General features: G+C 48.2%; 1 protein-coding gene across 6 annotated transcripts in view; it reads right to left on the reverse strand.

The window, feature by feature from the left end:
• Positions 1-17,594, reverse strand: part of LOC144162989 (rho family-interacting cell polarization regulator 2-like) — a 129,244-nt gene that overhangs the window by 13,154 nt on the left and 98,496 nt on the right. For all 6 annotated transcript variants that reach the window (XM_077693755.1, XM_077693753.1, XM_077693754.1 and 3 more), the window contains 8 exons: positions 16,658-16,806; positions 13,718-13,856; positions 12,271-12,560; positions 11,318-11,552; positions 8,042-8,157; positions 6,512-6,710; positions 3,521-3,656; positions 511-660 (listed from right to left, as the gene is read on the reverse strand). In XM_077693755.1, the coding sequence (XP_077549881.1) occupies positions 511-660; positions 3,521-3,656; positions 6,512-6,710; positions 8,042-8,157; positions 11,318-11,552; positions 12,271-12,560; positions 13,718-13,856; positions 16,658-16,806 (1,414 nt within the window). The remainder of the gene's footprint in view (positions 1-510; positions 661-3,520; positions 3,657-6,511; positions 6,711-8,041; positions 8,158-11,317; positions 11,553-12,270; positions 12,561-13,717; positions 13,857-16,657; positions 16,807-17,594) is intronic.

Consider the following 17,594-nt stretch of genomic DNA (forward strand, 5'->3'; position numbering starts at 1 on the left):
AAACGCAACAAGCGGGAACACGCCAAGAACGTCACAGACACACACAACACTCTTTCCAGAGTTCGTAAGCCGTTCATAGCCTCAGGCACGTTGAGTCCGAGAGAGGGGAGAGAGGAGGACTCCGTTGCGATCGACGGGGCCTCTGTGTCCTTGAAGAGCGTGGAGACGAGCCTCGCAGGCAGCCGCCGAAGTTTTGAAATGCGCCGAGAGCAAAGCGTCTGACGCGGCTTGTCGCAACTTGTTGCCGACATGGTGGCGCGTGTTTTCAAAGGCGCACGAGTGGCTTCGCTGCACAGCCGAGGAGTGATGCGGGACAGTACGGCGGCGCTGGCCGATTCGTAACACACTCAAATAGAACCAATAGCCTGACCTATAGGACCTATACAAATTTCTATTGGAATTTTTGCTAGGGGCACTACCCCTTGCAAGCCTAGTGCCCTCCTGTGGTGAATAAAAATGCTTACAACAGCAGCACAAGCAGGTGCAAGGAAGCAGAGGAGAGAAGCTTGCCTCTTTCCGAAACCTGCACGTTGCTCAGCCGCGACCTCACAAGCCGGGTCAGAGGTTCCCGCAGCCTGGACAGGGTGGTGACGAGGCCATCGCCGGTGCCCATCTGACACCACAGGTGGCCAATGTCGTCCTCTTCCACCAGTTGAGATCCTGCGCGGGGGTGAAAAATTGAGAGCAGCTCCCAAGAGACTCGGCACGGCTCCGTCACAAGTTTAAGTCTGACAAGTGTGCACCTCATCCCAACTCTCACCCTAAAGTGACCAAGCCGTACAAATTAGATGTGGTTTAAGGGGGTACACTGGTGTTGGAGGACCAAAAAAATTTACCAAGAAATTATTTTGTCTATTAATTTTATTTGCAGTCTACAGGTCCCAAAGAATATTACTGCAAAATATTATAGCTGTACCATAAGCATATACAAAGCTGTCACCATTTGAAGTTTCCTTTTTCACCTGTGTTTCCAAACTTTGTGCCTTGTTTTCTCAGGACCAATTTTTTTCCCACGCGGTCAACTGTCAGCTACAATATCTGGAAATGTACTGGTCGTATTTGTATTGTTTGTGCTGCATTTGGGAGCTTATGAACTGAACAGTGTAATAAAGCTACAAAAATATGAAAGTTCTTTTTGGTAGCATAAAATTTTATGCAGTTTGTTTTACAAAACATTGGTAATTGATGAGCTGACATTTAACAAGTTTACAGCAATTGCAGAAACAATGTTAGAATTATTGCTGTGGTATAGTTGCACTTCTTGGTCCTACAAAGAACAAAGGCATAAAAAGTATATACAGTCTAGCCCGCTTATAACGAACACAACGGGAAACCGAAATCACTTCGTTATATCCGCTTTTCGCTATATCTGGACAGAAAATCTATCTATACCAATGGTGACGGGAAACAAAGATTTGTTCGTTATAGCCACTATTTCGTTAAAACCGGGTTCGTTATAAGTGGGCTACACTGTATAGAGAGAGAGAACTCTTTAATGTGGGCTGGAGAGGTCAGCTCTGCTAGCGGCAGTGCTTGCTACGCCAGATGGGGGTGATTACAACGCAGTGAAGTGAGTATTTCATAGGGAGATAACGAAAAAAATTGCGCAAAACAGAATGGCATACCATGTTGCCCAACTCTGAACTTACACCACACAGACAAAACCTGACTGCATATTTTAGCTCAGGATCTTAAAATGCACTTAATGTGTAAATCTGAAGCACATAGGTTAAAAAACCGCAAAAATGTCCTCAAGACCAGTGTCCCCCTTAAGGCCAACTGCACTCAAATTTATTTTTGATGTGTAGTACGTGTCATTAAATCAGCTGGGACACGAGTGGTACCCCTGTGAAATGCCTCGTTAGTCAGTCAGAAGCATTTAAAAAAGCTCCGCCGCAGAGCACGGATTGCATAAACAGCCATGACACGCCTGTGACGTTCCAGCCGACGAGGGCTTCTTCCTCTGGCCAGCCACGCAGCTCGAGAACCGGTCGAGCTCTGCTGCGCATGCTTCACCCATGTGCTGCCCCGTGCGCGCGTAGAGCTTGCGCGCAGACTTTCTCCCAAGCTGGTGACCGCCCGGCCGCTCACTGGACGGCTGCAACGTCACTGCAATGGTCGCGCTCTCCTCGATTTCGGTTTCAAAATCGCCGATTTCTGCTGACCGCTTGCGGCGTCCACGCGCGTATTTCAGCTGTTGTATTTTGAATTTTGCTTTCTTTTTAAGCAGACTATACGAAAATAGGGTTTTCAAGAGGCCGAAATTTTGAGTGCAGTTGGCCTTTAATGGAGCTTATTACATGTTCAGGTAACAGGTGAAAGGCTTGCCTGTTTATACTTATGCTTTGCTTAAGCTTGCTATCGAGGACCATTAACCCTTTGAGGGTCTTTGCCGTACGGGTACGATTTCGAGCATCCGTTTGAGATTTCGCGCCATATTAACGATGCATGCTCCCTGGGAGGTGCTGCCTCCTCCTGGGACTTACAAGAAGTGTTTAAAATTTGATTGTGTTACCTTCTTGCGGTGAAAAACAGAACTCTCTGGCTTGGGCGCGTTACGGCGTCTGTACGTGTCAACGCGTTTCGTGGTTTCAGTTTCGCCACGTGATCGCATCGGAGGCGCGCGAAACTTGATCGCGCGAAACTTGATCGGCGCTCGCTATCAGGGGCGGCAGAAGTTGATTTCGATCTATATTGGCGCTGCTCTTATCTTGTTTATTACCCACGCTCACTAGGTATTCTTGCCCTCCTTGCTTGGAACTGAAGTAACCTAATCAGAGACTCCGTTGCGGGGGCGGCGGAAGTTGATTTCTATCTATAATGGTGCTGCTATTAGCTTGTTTATCACCGGCGCGCATGAGTTATTCTCGCTCTCCTCGTTTACTTGGTTATCTTCGAGTTCTTCAGATGCACGGTAAAGCGGCGATATGGCCCAACGAACTGCCCGCTCTGATGACACCGACCGCGATGTCTCTTCTGACTCTGAGTTTGCTCCTTTCATTGAGTCTGAATCGGAAGACAGTCTTTCTTCGGAAGAAGACAGCTCATTTTCGGACATGCGCTTTATGCATGCAGACTGTGATAAGGCACTGTGCGTAGACCCGTGTTTCAAGGAATACCACACTCTGAACATTTTTCAGTTCTAAGTGATGCTGACCCCAAAATACTGTTCCTGATAATTTTTTACCATTTAATCCTGACTTCAGACATTTTGTACATTCCAAATCCGCAATAAACTAATTTGACCACCAGGGAAAGTTTTTTTCAAAAAAATTCGACCCTCAAAGGGTTAAAAACAGGAACAGGTCTTGCACGAATCAAACGGTCACATTATTCACCCCAATACTCTTTCTTCCCACTATTCGGCTGACAGTTTCAAACAGAAACATGGGCTTAATATTACACCGGAATTTAGAGCTCAAAGTTTTCACGCTGAAACGTGCCAAATGCGTGGTGGAGAGCTGGGTGACATATTGCGAAAGTGGGCACGAGGCAATCAACGCCTGGCCCCTTGCCTCACCATAGAGAATCCTGGTCCTGTCCTCGAGGAACCGACTGGCCACACGGAACAGCTTGTACAGGAGACGGGCCTGGTGCTGCAGCTTCTCTATGGACGCTCGCTCGCGGCACCGCAGGGGCCCAAAGGTGCCCAGGCTCTGCACACCAGTGATGGGCACAATTAATGCACATGCACCAGGGGCATGCTTGGCTCACTTGAAAGACGGCATTCCAGTCGCAGGCATTCCTGTTTCTTGTACTGCCATGCTCCTTAGACTACCTGACGCATGCAGTATTGCTTCTAAACCTACTGCTTGCTCCCAATTACTCCCAGATAGGCAGGCCATACCAACCTGTAGATAATTTTGAAAGCATTGCCGACACAAATGTAGAGCAGAAACTGCTTTACACTTATTTACTACATTAATTACCTTTTAGAAAACCTGGCAAACGTACAGTTGAGAAAGCATTTTTTGCAACCTCCAAATAGATCCATGGTGGTAACTGTGCAAAACTATATGAAAAACATACAAGTGCTGAGGAAACAGACAAGTGCTGTCTGTTTCCTGCTATGTTTTTAGGGTGCAGCCCTTTGCCGGCCGTCTCTGGGCTGAGCCACGTTGTCGGCGTAACCGAGTGAACGATGGCAAGACTGACGAGTGAAAGAAAAAGCGAATGATGAAAGAAAGCAAAGGAGGATAGTGTCGCGAAATTGGGAGTGGAGGGCAGTTCGCCGTGGTGGCGCGAGCCGGTGCTCTCTGAAATTGTTCGGTGGTGGATAGGAGAAGGCAGTATGCTGTGCCCCCAGGAGGCGCTTGACGGCGCAACGCTTGGTGAAAACGTGAGGGGGGCGTGCGCGTGACTGCGATGTACGTTCGTTTACGATGCAGTTCGCCGTCCCTTCCTGAGACACACTTCGTGCTGCCGACGCAGAGGCTCACCATAGCTGCAGTCGAGAGAACCCACGAATGACTGCTGCCTCAGCGCACCGCTGCTGTGCCCAAATACCGTATACGCTCGACTAAGGGCCGCGCTCGTGTAAGGGCCGCTCCCCCCAACTTGGCAGGCCAAATTTTGAAAAAAAAAAAATCTCGCCAGCAATCGGCAGCGTCGTCGCGTCTCGCGTACGGCGCGCGGCGAATTTCGCGGGCGCCACCAGATGGCAATAGCTGTCCTGCGGCTTCGTCACGCGGCGCTCTCTCTGAGCCTCGGGCGCGCAACTCTATCTGGGAGATCTTGTCACTTTTCTCGCCGGCGCCATTGATCCTTTGTGCCACCGCTGATTTTGACGACTGCCTAGCACAACCGCTTGTGATGGAAAAGAAAAAACGCTTAACCGCGTACGATGCTGCGTTCAAACTTCAAGTTGTCGCATACGCCGAACAGAATGGAAAACGTGCAGCCGGCCGGAAGTTCAACGTCGACGACAAGTGCGTGCGCCGGTGGTGTGACCAAAAGGAAGAGCTGGCCGCAACAAACAAGACTAGGAAAGCATTCCGCGGCAAGCCTTGCAAATTTCCAGCACTCGAGAAGGAGCTGATGAAATATGTCACGGACATCAGGAAAGACGGCTACGCGTTGTCAACCGAGATGCTCCGCGTCAAGGCCCTTGCAATCGCACGCCACATGAACATTTCACCTACGGATTTCAAGGCAAGCGAGGGATGGCTTCGGAGATTTATGAAGCGACAACAACTCAGCATCCGCCGCCGGACAACACTCTGCCAAAGACTTCCACGCGAGTACGATGACAAAGTGATCAAGTTTCACCGCTTTGTTAACGCGCTGCGAGCGGAGCACGAGTACCACCTATCCCAGATAGGAAACGCGGACCAAACGCCTGTTTGGTTCGATTCTCCTGAGAACACGACGGTCAACCAAACTGGCGCGAAGAGCGTCCTTGTGCGCACGACCGGTGCCGAGCGTCAGCGTTGCACCGTTATGCTGTCAGTCACAGCGGACGGAAGAAAGCTCCCCCCGTACGTAGTGTTTAAGCGAAAGACGCTACCCAAGGAGAGCTTCCCAAATGGAATCATCGTCAGAGTGCAGGAAAACGGCTGGATGTCCGATGAACTAATGGTGGACTGGCTGAAAACGGTGTGGGCTAACCGGCCGGGAGGCCTGCTGCGACGCAAGGCACTGCTCGTATTGGACAGCTTTCGTGGCCACCTTACAGAGCGCGTGAAGGCTCGTCTTGCAGAAGGTCGTACGCATCTGGCGGTCATCCCCGGTGGTTTAACAAGCATGCTGCAACCACTGGATGTGTCTATTAATAGGCCGTTTAAAGCAGAATTCAGACGCCTGTACTCTGAATGGATGGCAGCGGGCCACCACGAGAAAACGCCGACCGGACGACTGAAGCGGGCGTCGCTTCAGCTGGTCTGCTCTTGGATTTTAAACGCGTGGCGTGCGGTGTCCGCAGACATTATTGTAAAGAGTTTTAAGGTGACCGGTATTTCCAATGCCATGGACGGCACTGAGGACGATTTGATCCATGAACGTGCGGATGACGCGAGCAGCGGCGACGAGACGAGCCCGAGCAGCGACACCGATGAAGACATCTAGCGAGGATGTCCGCAGCTAGACGCCAGATATTCCATGGTTATGTATATATGGCATGATTAAATAGGTTTTTGCATGCGTGGATCGAAAATTGAACAAAAATTTCACACTTCCGTGTAAGGGCCGCACCCCATCAAAATCGCGGAAAAAAAGTGCGGCCCTTACACGAGTGTATACGGTATCGCATTAGGGAGTGTCGTAATCGCCAGCCAATTTTCCATAGTAGTTTCGCACTGTTATCACCATGAATCCATACCAAACTAGCCGAGCTTGCCACACTCCGAACAGTGCATAATTTCACAGATTGGAAAAAAAAAATGCCGCTAATTTCCTTGAGGACCCAGCGACCACGCAATATGAGGACGGTGACTGACTAAGATGCAATAGCTTTACACGTACACTGCAGTCATACCCTCCAAGACAGAGCGGGCACACACGGAAAGCCAGTTACCTCGACCAGACGAATGCAGTAGCGGCAGTGCACAGCGATGGCGCAGTCCAGGTGGTCCGAGTCGGTGGTGACCGTGACCGGGCTGGGTGTGGAACTGGCGCTGATCGGACTCTTGCGGTCCTTGAGCAGCGCGACGCCCGAGTCCGCCGTCCCGCCATTCTTGGTCTCCCGGATCTTGTACGGGCTCTGCCTTGCCGGACTGATGATGCGGAAGAGAGAGAACGTTTCCTCGGTCACTTGGACAATGGTGCCGGACTAATCGAACAACAATTCAGTGTAGGGTGTCTCGAAGAGAGCATGTTGTTTTTGCTTAATTTATTGCATTCAACAAATGGAGGCGCACTGCTCCTGGTACTGACCATTCTGATAAACGCAAGCCATTGGGATGGGTTTCCAAGTATTCTGTTCTCTTTTTGAATAGCCACTTAAACACTGCTATACTCAAGTACATGCTTAAGAATGGGAACGGAAGTTGTCTCTGCCCCTCATCACAGCAGCCGGTTGTTCCTCGGCACGGCACAAAGAGGGCATCACTGCGAGTATTTCGAATGTGACACGAGTCATTTCCAAGATTTTTCAGACTTAACCTGCTTATAAACTACTGCAGCAACGACAAACAGACTAGGCGAGAAAAAGCAGACGATGTTGCACATTAAGGGGGACACTTCTCTTAAAACAGCTTGCGTTTAATTGTTATATAAACTCTGGGAAACTTGTCAGTCTTGCTGCTTTTTCCACACTGATTTCATATATGGCATTATTTTTTGAGTCAGTCAATTAGTTACCAAGATAATTAGAGACAATTTGCCATTTTTGGAGGAACAATGGGCAGAACAGTGTCGGCCATAAAACTGTAATCTTTATATTTTCCTATACTATGAACCCTGGTGAGTGCAATAAGAGAAGTGGTTTTTTGATGCGTCGCTTGGAACTAGTTTTACAGCGCGTTAAACTTTAGTGGCACCAGTGGCAAGGAACCATTTCGAATGCCCATTTCAAACACCAAAGTTTAATGAGCTGTAAAATTAGTTCCAAGCGACGCATCAAAGAACCACTTCTCTTATTGCACTCACCAGGGTTCATAGTATAGGAAAATATAAAGAGTACAGTTTTATGACCAACACTGTTCCGCCCATCATTCCTCCGAAAATGGCAAATTATCCCTAATTATCTCGGGAACTTCTAATTGACTGACTCAAAAAATAATGCCATATATGAAATCAGTGTGGAAAAAGCAGGAAGACTGACAAGTTTCCCAGAGTTTACTTAACAATTAAAGCAAGCTGTTTTAAGAGCAGTGTCCTCCTCTTAAGTGCAGCCTGCTCTTAAAACACGAGCCTGTGCGTTGACATTCGTGTCTGTCGCTTCAGCGGAGTGATACACTGCACACGCTATTGCTGCTCTCAACTCGTATCCGAGTTTAGGCAAAGTAGCTGCACAGCTACACCCCTTGCGTAGCTAACAGGCACTGCCTGGTTTGCAGCTTCCCTGCCCACCAATGGGTGCAGTAGTGGTAAGGGCAGCACCCACCTGCTTTCGGAAGACTCGGTCTCCTCACTGTCGAGGAAGTCGAAGCAGCCCAGGGCGCTCTCAACAGAAATGCTGACATTCGAGCCGGTGGACCCACGCCTATGGTGGCTGCGCCTCTGCAAGTCGTAAAGGTCCAACACAAATTGTTGAGGTCTTTTCGTTTTCTAGATTGCAAAGACAGGAAGACTCTGAAGTTAGTAGCCAACTCAAAGCACAACACAAAAGTGGAGGTCAGTGAAGAAGGACAGAAAGGAAAATTCAGATTGTCATGCTTTGCGAGCAGAGAGGAGCGCACACAGGCTCAAATGCAGTCAAAGGGAAAATCATCCATGCTTGGTATTTCCGCGATTTAGGTAACCTCCTAAGGGCTTTTGTTATTGAGAACAACCTTCAACCTACAACAGCACTGGCCCTTAGGGTTGGAGGCAACTGTTTGAGTTCACTGTTTTGCATGCTGATGTTAATAAAAACTTCAAACGTCTAGCCACCCCCTTCGGGCAATCCATCTTACCTTTCATTACAGGTAAGGCCAGCGACTCTGGCAAGAAAGCTACCAGCCAGCCTTCCAGACAGAATGGACCAGAAAGCGTTTTTTAATGCTGGTGGTCCTTCCAGTTTATTGCAGAAAGCAAGAGAAACAGAGAGAGACAACAGAAAGGTGAACAAGGTGTACAACAGAAACAGAACCAGGAAGAAAGATGAAATTGGGCACACAACAGAAGAGGAGAAATAAGAGGAAAAACAGATAAAAGGCAGAAAGAAGAAGTGGTCGGCAGATGCCGAGAGCTTGTGGAGACAGAGTGCAATTCATGCTAGTACAATATGCTTAACCATGAGCGTAATGTAGGATGACAGAGATGAAACTTTGCGACATACCGTATAAGTCGGAATATAGGTCGAGATTTCTTACCCCAAAATTTGATAAAAAGTTACCCCTTGAAATATGTACCGGTCAATAGCATAACGTTAGTTGTCATCCAGCAACCAGGCAGCCCATCAGGCCCGTCCAAACCGCAGAGGCATCATCGCCACCGACATCAGTCGGACGCCTTTTGTTCCTTCTCTCGCTGTCAGCGAGCGTGTGTGTGCTATTTTCTTCTTGCTCAAGAAAAGTTCAGGCACTTAGTGCCAGTTTACCACAGCATTTAAAAGAAAGTTCATATAGTATGCCCAAGCCAACAGCAACACGTCTGACTATTGGTGCCCCCGAAAAGAGTGGGCACTATTTGCTTACTAATCTAAAGGAGCAGATCTCGGTATGCAATGCTCAGAAGACCTTGTTTCGTGCGTGCTGAGCTGTGCACCTGGAACTGAGGAACTAGGTGGCCACTTTTGTTCGCGAGCATTGTGCGATGTCTCTACGAATGAGCGGCCGGCGACAGCCCCAAGACGGTTGCTGGCCACCTGCACAAACCGTCTCTCACAGCGGCCTGCTCCCTGGTGTGCCCTAGGAAGTGCTCCATAAGCAATTCCCCGGGCTGCTCCAAGGATGACTTGTTTGTGGGAGACAGCCAGACAGAGGCCGCCGTCTGACAAGATTTCAGACAGCTCTAATGAGTAACCTTACACAAAACAAGTGCTTACAGCCTCTATAAAACAATAATATGTACTTAGTTTTTTTCCCCGATTTCTCAGCCACGAAGTAACGAGGTCAACCGATATTTCAGCTTGACCTAATTTCGATTTATACAGTACGTTTCAAAATCAACACAAGGTATGTCAATGTTATTGTAGTGACTGATTAAAGTAACAGTAAAGAGCAGCTCATACAAAAATTCACTGAAACCCATATAAATAACAAGAGATCATGTTAACAAATCCTCAGCATGACCAAGTGACATAAACTAGGTGATTTTTTTTACGACAAGCAGACTAGTAAACACTGCAAAGCATCAACACGTAATTACCTGAGTTAAAGCGAAAGAAGTTGATAACAAACGTAATTAATAAATTGAGAAGAACAGAAAACTGAGAAAAGGCTTTGTCAGGCCTTGTGAATCTCACGGTGCATATTTATGCTGCTGTGAGTATAACAAAAATGATGAGAATCGTGAAAAACGTTAACAAACAGGTACAGCAGCATGCTGATGCACCCGTACAATCTGCACACTTGTCTAGAGAGCACGCCATAATGAGACAAGAATTAAGGAAGATGGAGGAACAATAGATGGACCCGTGAGAGTATAAAATGCATTAACAAGTGCCCTCATAATTGAAGACAAACCCAAAGAAACTTTCCACAGCTGGAAAGCTGCAATTCCCAGCCACAGCTTCGCAGAGGATTGGCTGCGCTGCAAACCCGATAGGAGGTGTCCTGTATTTTGCCTCTATCAAAATATTGCCACAGACTATGCCTTGAAGTTCCTTTCCTTTGTGCTTTGTTAACAATGCGTGGCCGTGCTGGTTACGTCATCCAGTGTTTCAAACGGTGCTCCTATTTGCAACTTCTGCCTTATGCTGCTACGGGCAATGCTTGCTTGATAGGAAAAGGGTGCCTACCTGTCGGCACTAACGACTTTTCTTGTGCGGTTGACAATGTTCTCAGCCTAATTGGACGATTTTAGAAAGAACAATGTTCCGCGATAAATGCATGCAGAGCAAATACCGCCACGTTCGATATGCCGACAATTGTCCGTGCACGCCACTTCGTTGACTGCATTCTCAACGTTTCTCTTCTCTTTAGGGTTCAATAACTTCATTCCTTCAAGAACCTTGCACAGTTCTTGGCTATGTGACAAATATAATGGCAGGCTACAGATGGTATTCACTGAAAAATTTAGCTGTCGATTTCTTTGCTTGGCAACACAGAAAACGGCCACGGACATGGCCGAAGCACCACGGATACATCACACAGCTTGTGGTGCTGCCCCCCCACCGCAGAAAAAAAAAAAAAAAAACACAGGCGTGGCGTCGTCTGCTTCGTTTCAACCCAATTCTCAACGGTGGTGTCAACCGAGATGTTACTAATTGCACTCACATTGGAGTCGAGGCATTACTTTGTGTTCGGTGTGGTAGAGCTTGGAACGTCTGACACACATCATGTGCTTAGCATGAACAAGTACCGCCATCCCGTGGAGCCCGACGTAACCAGTGATGGTGCACTAACATGGTTGCCTGCATGCGTGCCCCGCCAGTGAATACAACCTATAGGCATAGCAACCAATGGCACATTTCCTCCGCCAATAAAAGTCCCCCCCAGCAAAGGAGGTGCTAGAAGTGCAGCACAGTGGGAGCGGCAGTGGCCGCGTAGTGGCCGGTGTTGCTTCCCCTCCTCACCCTCAGCAAGCGGTCCAACTCGGCTATGCTCTGCTCGAGGGAGAGCAGCTCCGGGTAGTGTCCCTGGATGTCCTCGAGGCAGGCGCTCAGGCCCTGCACGGCGTCCCGCAGGGGGGAGGGGGCCGAGGACGACGAGGGAGGGGGCGACACGCTGCCCCCGCCGCCATTGGGCTCGGCCAGGTCCAGGCTGCTGCAGCAATCCGAGCCGCTGTCCACACCGCCCATGCTTGACCACCTGCGAGGACAACGGCACAGCCTCAGAACGGGGTTCGTCCAGCTGCTAATGAAGGGACACTGGTTTTAAAACAATTACTTTTAATTTTCAAGTGGTAAACTTTGTGAAACTTGTCAGCATTGCTGTTTTTTTTTCTCCACTGATTTCAAATATGCCATTATTTTTCAGTTGGTTAATTAGTTCCCAAGATAATCAGAGATAATTAGCCATTTTTGATCAAACAATACACAAAACAGTGTTGTCATAAAACTTCATATTTTCCGATACTACGAACCCTGGCGAATGCAATAATCGAAGCAGTTTTTTTTATGCATTGCTTGGAGCTAATTTTACAGCTCATTAAACTTCGGCGTTTGAAATGAGCACTCAGATTGGTTCCTTGCTACTGTTGCCACCAAAGTTTAATGAGCTTTAAACTCCACCAGAGTTTAAAAGGAAGACAAGCAAAAACAAGACGGACCTGCCACGGTTGCTCAGTGGCCAGAGAGTTGCCGTTACTGAGCCCAAGGACATGGGTCCACTCGTGGCCATGGAGGCCATTTTTTTGTGGAAGTGACAAACGAAAACACCCATGTGCCAAGACTGGCAGAGATTAAAATCCTCAGGTGGCCTAACTTAATCCGCAGCCCTCCATTAAGGCATGCCTCATAGCTTACCTTCGATGTGGTAAACCCCCAATTTTTTTTTAAAAACTGAAGAGACAGGGGGGTGCACCCACCTTTGCGAGGTGGTCATCTCGACGGCCCTGAGTGTGGGGCTCTGTGGCCGGTTGTGGACGTACGAGTTGACCAGGAGCGTCTGTCCGGCTGCAGCCCGGGGAAACTCCTCGTTGGGGCTGGTCAGGGCAGAGCTGGGGGCCGACAGGCTGCCCCCGCCGCCGCCCGACGACGATCCGAGGCTCCCCCCGCCCCCCTGGGGGGTCAGCCGCCGCCGGGGGGGCCCTCCTTCCCAGTCCGACACCTGGGGGCGCCACTCGCGGGGACCTGTCTCCAGTTCGTGCACCATGCTCTGAAGGGAAGAGGAGGGGCAAGTGGATGGGGCCATCCTCCACAAACACAATGCCCACAGTGGGGCAGTGACAGATCTCCCAGCTGAGTCACAGCTCACACTATCTAAAACCAGCCACTCAAGACTACAAAGAAATGGCTGCACGCCTTCAACTGAGAAATGTACTGTTGTAACATTGTAGTATTACACAATACGATGCATGCCATGGCTCCGAGCAATCGTTTCTCCCTGCTCGCAAGTGCACAATACCTGGCAGATAAAATGTGAGCACGAAAATATGAATCAGAACACGCCAATAGCGCGATTTCTTTCCATACAAGTCAAGATGATGCGTGGCTTGGTTACAAAAACATTCCGGAAATGTGGCTTTCCAAATATACCAACAGCGCGCCATTATTAGGCCTCAACGAACAGTACTTCTCAATTTTGCGTGTTCTGATTAATATTTTCGTGCTCGCGTTTCATTTGCACCGTATTGTGCACCCGCACTAGTGTGGGTGCTCGCGGTGCACCCATGCTATCATGACCTGCTCGTCACTGATGCAGCGGGACTGCAATCTCGCTCCTCATAGCAGATGGCGTCAGGTATATGCTGCATCTTACCACTTTGAGGGGATGCAAGCTGACAGAGCACTGCAAACGAGCAGGCAATACAATGATGCACCACTGCCTTCGAAGATCAGTGTTATGGTACCTCTGCTTATCACGATTTATACATGTATACACCCACACTTGCAGCATTTGTGGGTAATGACAAGTCCTGTTTCGCTTGCCCGTGCATACGAGCACAGTGCAAAAATGAGCAGAAAATAGAGCTCGTACGGAACAATATAACCGCATTAAAAATGCAATGCACGATTATTTTTGTCATCTGTCTCTATACACTGCACAGAAAATTCACAAGGAAGAATGCTGCATTGTCAGCTATGATATAACATCCCCCCCCCCTCCCTTCCTTTCACTTTCCTTCTAGGCTAAAAAAAGGACTTCATAGCCAGGACAGATATCATAATTTGCTTTTCACAGCACACAGGGTCCAAAAATTCAGTCATATGCTCCACAATAATATGAAAACAACAGTCTACAACAACAACAGTCTCAACAATATGACAAAAAACATTATTAGTGGAGGTGGGAGAACAGCCAGCCGGGCTCACCCCTGTCCTCTCGAGAATGGTGTCACTCCTGAACGGTGACGTGCCCCGCCGCCGTGTGAAGGGAGAGCTCATCACCCCCAGCACTGGCGGGGACTGCTTGCTGCCTGACAGGGTGTCCTCCATACAGCCGTGCAGGGGGCTGTGAATGGGAAGGTTACAAACAATGCTGAACAGGCTTGGGGATTCACATGCAAGACCACATGTACCACAACTCTGTAGCAAGAGCCACGATAATCTTTCATGCAATTATACTGAAATGTCGGGTAAAATAGTCAGGGAACAGACAATGAACAGGACACTTCAGGCCTAAGAAGCACTTCAAATAAAGCTGCCGGATTCATTCTCAGGAACTACTCACAAACATCAAGTGTAACAGAAATAAAAAAATCTCTTAACTACCCCTACAACAACACCAGCTTCATACTCTTATCGGTTTTTCATAGGCTACACCACAGCCAGTCTTCTTTCGTTGTCTCACACATAAAACCCGCTGGTCGTGTTCTTCCCCGTTAAGATCATGCATTCAAAGTCCAGCTAATATTCCCAGTACCAACCTATTTTTCTTCTCGCCACTCTTACTTAGCAATTGCTATCGCTATTCGTTAGCAATTGCTACTTAGCATTTTTTTTTTTTTTTCGAGAGTTTGCCTTACGGCATAACAGTCATATATACAACATTACATTGGTTTCACGCAGAAACGTCAAAAGAGACCGGTACTGAGGGCCCCATATCCACCGCTGTAGATCAGGGGGTCTCCCAGGATGGAGCCCTGTGCCCCGGAGGTGTTGCAGGCGAGAGGTTTGAAGGGCAGGGCAGGTCCATAGAAGGTGGCTCGTGTCGGCTTCAGACGCAGGGACCGTACGAAAGGGACAGTTGTCCGCAAACAGTGCGTGATAGCGGGCAGGCCAAGCGTGGGTCACTGCTGGGGATAATGCCACCCCAACTCGAAGCCTCCACAGCAGGACCTCCTCCCAGCGAGCGAGCCCACTGGGGAGGTCGGTTCCACGCGGTGGAAGTAAAGCACGCGTGGCGCGGCGGAGGTTCTCCTTTTCCACCAGCAGTTCTTCTAGGGTGGACACCGGAAGAAGTGGCAGCGGCCTTTGTAGACTGGAATCAGCTCCCAGGTAACATCGTCACCCTCATTAACCACGACTCGTTTATCGAAAAGTTAGTTATTCCTCAATGTATAAATCATCTTTCAATGTTTGTGCCATTTTTTAACCTGCTGGATTTGTTCAATTTTCAATGTTTGTGTCATTTTGAACATGTGTCATTCTTTAACCCTGTCATTTTAGAAACTGGATAAGTGTTGTGCCCCTTTTTGTGTACCCATATTTTGCAACTATGAATTTCTACATTAATGTGTGCTCCTATTTTTAATGTTACAATATGTTTTCTTTTTCATGCCCACCCCTACGTAATGCCCTTAAGGGCCTTTAGGGTGAATGAATAAAAAAAACAACCTAACTAAATCCAAAAAAAGAAAACAACTTTCAGCTGGTTTTATCAATTGTTTTAATAGTATTTTGCATATCCAAGTGCTACGAAGGAAACACTGCTCTCAATTGGAATTTTTCATAGGACACCACTTTTCCAGTTCATCGTGCAATTGGTGCACCCACCACATGCTCCAAGCTAGAGCCTTAAAGGGACCCTGCAACACGTACCATCGACTACTAGGAACGTATTTTGGTGAACGTCTATTGTCCCACCAATCTCCTCCCGCAAGAATTATGAAAATCCGTTTACTATCACCGAAACTATGCGTGATGAGCAATCGTGCTTAATTGTTCCCTCTCAACTCAACCGCAAACAATGTGACGAAAGCTGTGCACTCTTTAAAGGGGGGCGGCTCGCAGCATTCTCTTCTGCAGCCTTCGATATATCACAGGCCGGGGAGTTTTCTCCTTTTCTTCGCAACGTGGAGGGGTCTATTTCCAGTCTGGTGCCACAAAAAAGCAGGCACGGCTGTCTGCTCGCATGCACGCGCTCCGGCTGGTAGGGCGTCTTTGAAGCAATAAACGTTTGTCGTCGAGTGGTCTGGTTGAAAGGAAAGTATTGAGCTCATCACTCAAACTCCGCGCGCATTCAAAGCACAAAATAAACGACAAAACTGTGCCTACAGGTTCAGGCATGGAAGAGGTTCGCACACAGCGCTGACGACGGTGTATCGCCACAGGAAATGAGAGAAATTAGCCGCGAAGTTGACCAGTGACAGCCGATCAGACAGCCATATGGCCTCAATGACGTCGTTTAGGCCATGCCAGGGGTGCATAATGAGGAGAACTTAGGAGAGCGCGGTTGGTTTTTCCAAGTCTTTCACAGCTATTTGCACGCCCACCGCTTCACGTGCAGGTGTAATATTTGGCCGAGGTATTTCTGGTAGTGTAAGCTCAGCGTCGCGCAGTTTTACTTGCACTGCTCAAAGAGTGTTGCAGGGTCCCTTTAACTGTTGTCAAAATTGATAAAACGATTGATTTGAAAATGAAACTGGAACGAAGCTAAGAGACTGATTTAAATGATGTCCTGAGCTGCAATTCATATCCTTCTATACACTAGCCTAAGCAGAAATACAGTAGCCGACTGATTTTTCAGAGCTGGAGGTGAATGAAAAATAGTCCGAATAAAAAAGCAGTCTGAAAAATCCGTGAGTAATTACTCCTATGGGACAACTGGCAGTTCCTCAGGAAAGTCCGAAAGATCCAGCAATTCCGAATTCTCGGAGTCCGAAAAAACGGTCGGCTACTGTAACAAAAGACGTGTTTAGCCAAGTGGCTTTAATTTGCAGCAGACATACATCGGCAAACAACAGTGCAGTGTCCGCCCTTGCCCTACAGATACCATCACACACTGAGATGTCCCCATCTGTTGTGCAGAGTACGTGCACAGAAAAGGCGATGAAGACAGAGTAGTCGCCAGGGCAGAGAGGGCGTACTCACTTCCAGGTGATGACCAGATTGAGCTTGAGCGACCCACTCGAGTTGAGGTTGATGGTCATCAGCTGAGAGTGCGAGCTGAACAGCTCCTTGATCTCGCAAGACTTGTTGCCCAGCAGCACATTCTTGCCCAGACCACGCACCTCCACTGCCTACACGGGGGACACCACACACAGCGGGGGAAAAGAAATAAACCCCTAGTTACCCCACCAATCTGTCAATAATTAATGCAAACCGTTCGGGATGTTCACCCTTCCCAAAATAAAGTGTAAGCACCGATAAAGCGACAGAGCTCAATCTTTTGTTTTGTTTCGTGTTCTACAGGTAATCCGATCTCATCAACCTATGTTTCGCTGAAGGAACCAAAAATGTGTCCGAATGATGCCTGTGCACACGGAAACTCTCAAGTGACAGTTAAACACCAACTTAAAAGTTGGCCCTATATATTTACAATGGGCACTTGATAGACAATTGGTTCGAAGGCCTTTGGAAGGCCGTTGAAATGGCTGTGCAGTGCAGGTATGAGTCACTGCAAATGCGCATGACCATAACGTAAAACCTGAATGCCAATTGGTCAGGGATTTATACACCCCCCCCCCCAAAAAAAATATTCCACAACCACAAGCACCCTGCCCAGGAATTCACAAATTCATCCCCCCCCCCCCTCCCAACAGCTCCCAACACCACCCCAGGAGGATTTTGACACCCACCCCAAAATCGAAATTCTGGATATAAACCACTGCCAATTGGTACCATTACGAATCTGAACTAAACAAGCTCAATTTATCTAGATTCCACTATATGTTGCATGTTCGAAAGTCCCAAAGGCACTACACATGTGAAATGCAAAAAGCAGTTGGATGTGCTGGCTCATCGTGTACAATGGCTGTGTTGTTCATTCTTCTTTCATTCTTACTCGTTCTGTTCTATGCTGTACACT

The sequence above is a fragment of the Haemaphysalis longicornis genome, unplaced genomic scaffold, assembly GCF_048455015.1.
Source record: "Haemaphysalis longicornis isolate Haplotype H1 unplaced genomic scaffold, Haemaphysalis longicornis Haplotype H1 scaffold_12, whole genome shotgun sequence".
Lineage (NCBI taxonomy): Eukaryota > Metazoa > Arthropoda > Arachnida > Ixodida > Ixodidae > Haemaphysalis > Haemaphysalis longicornis.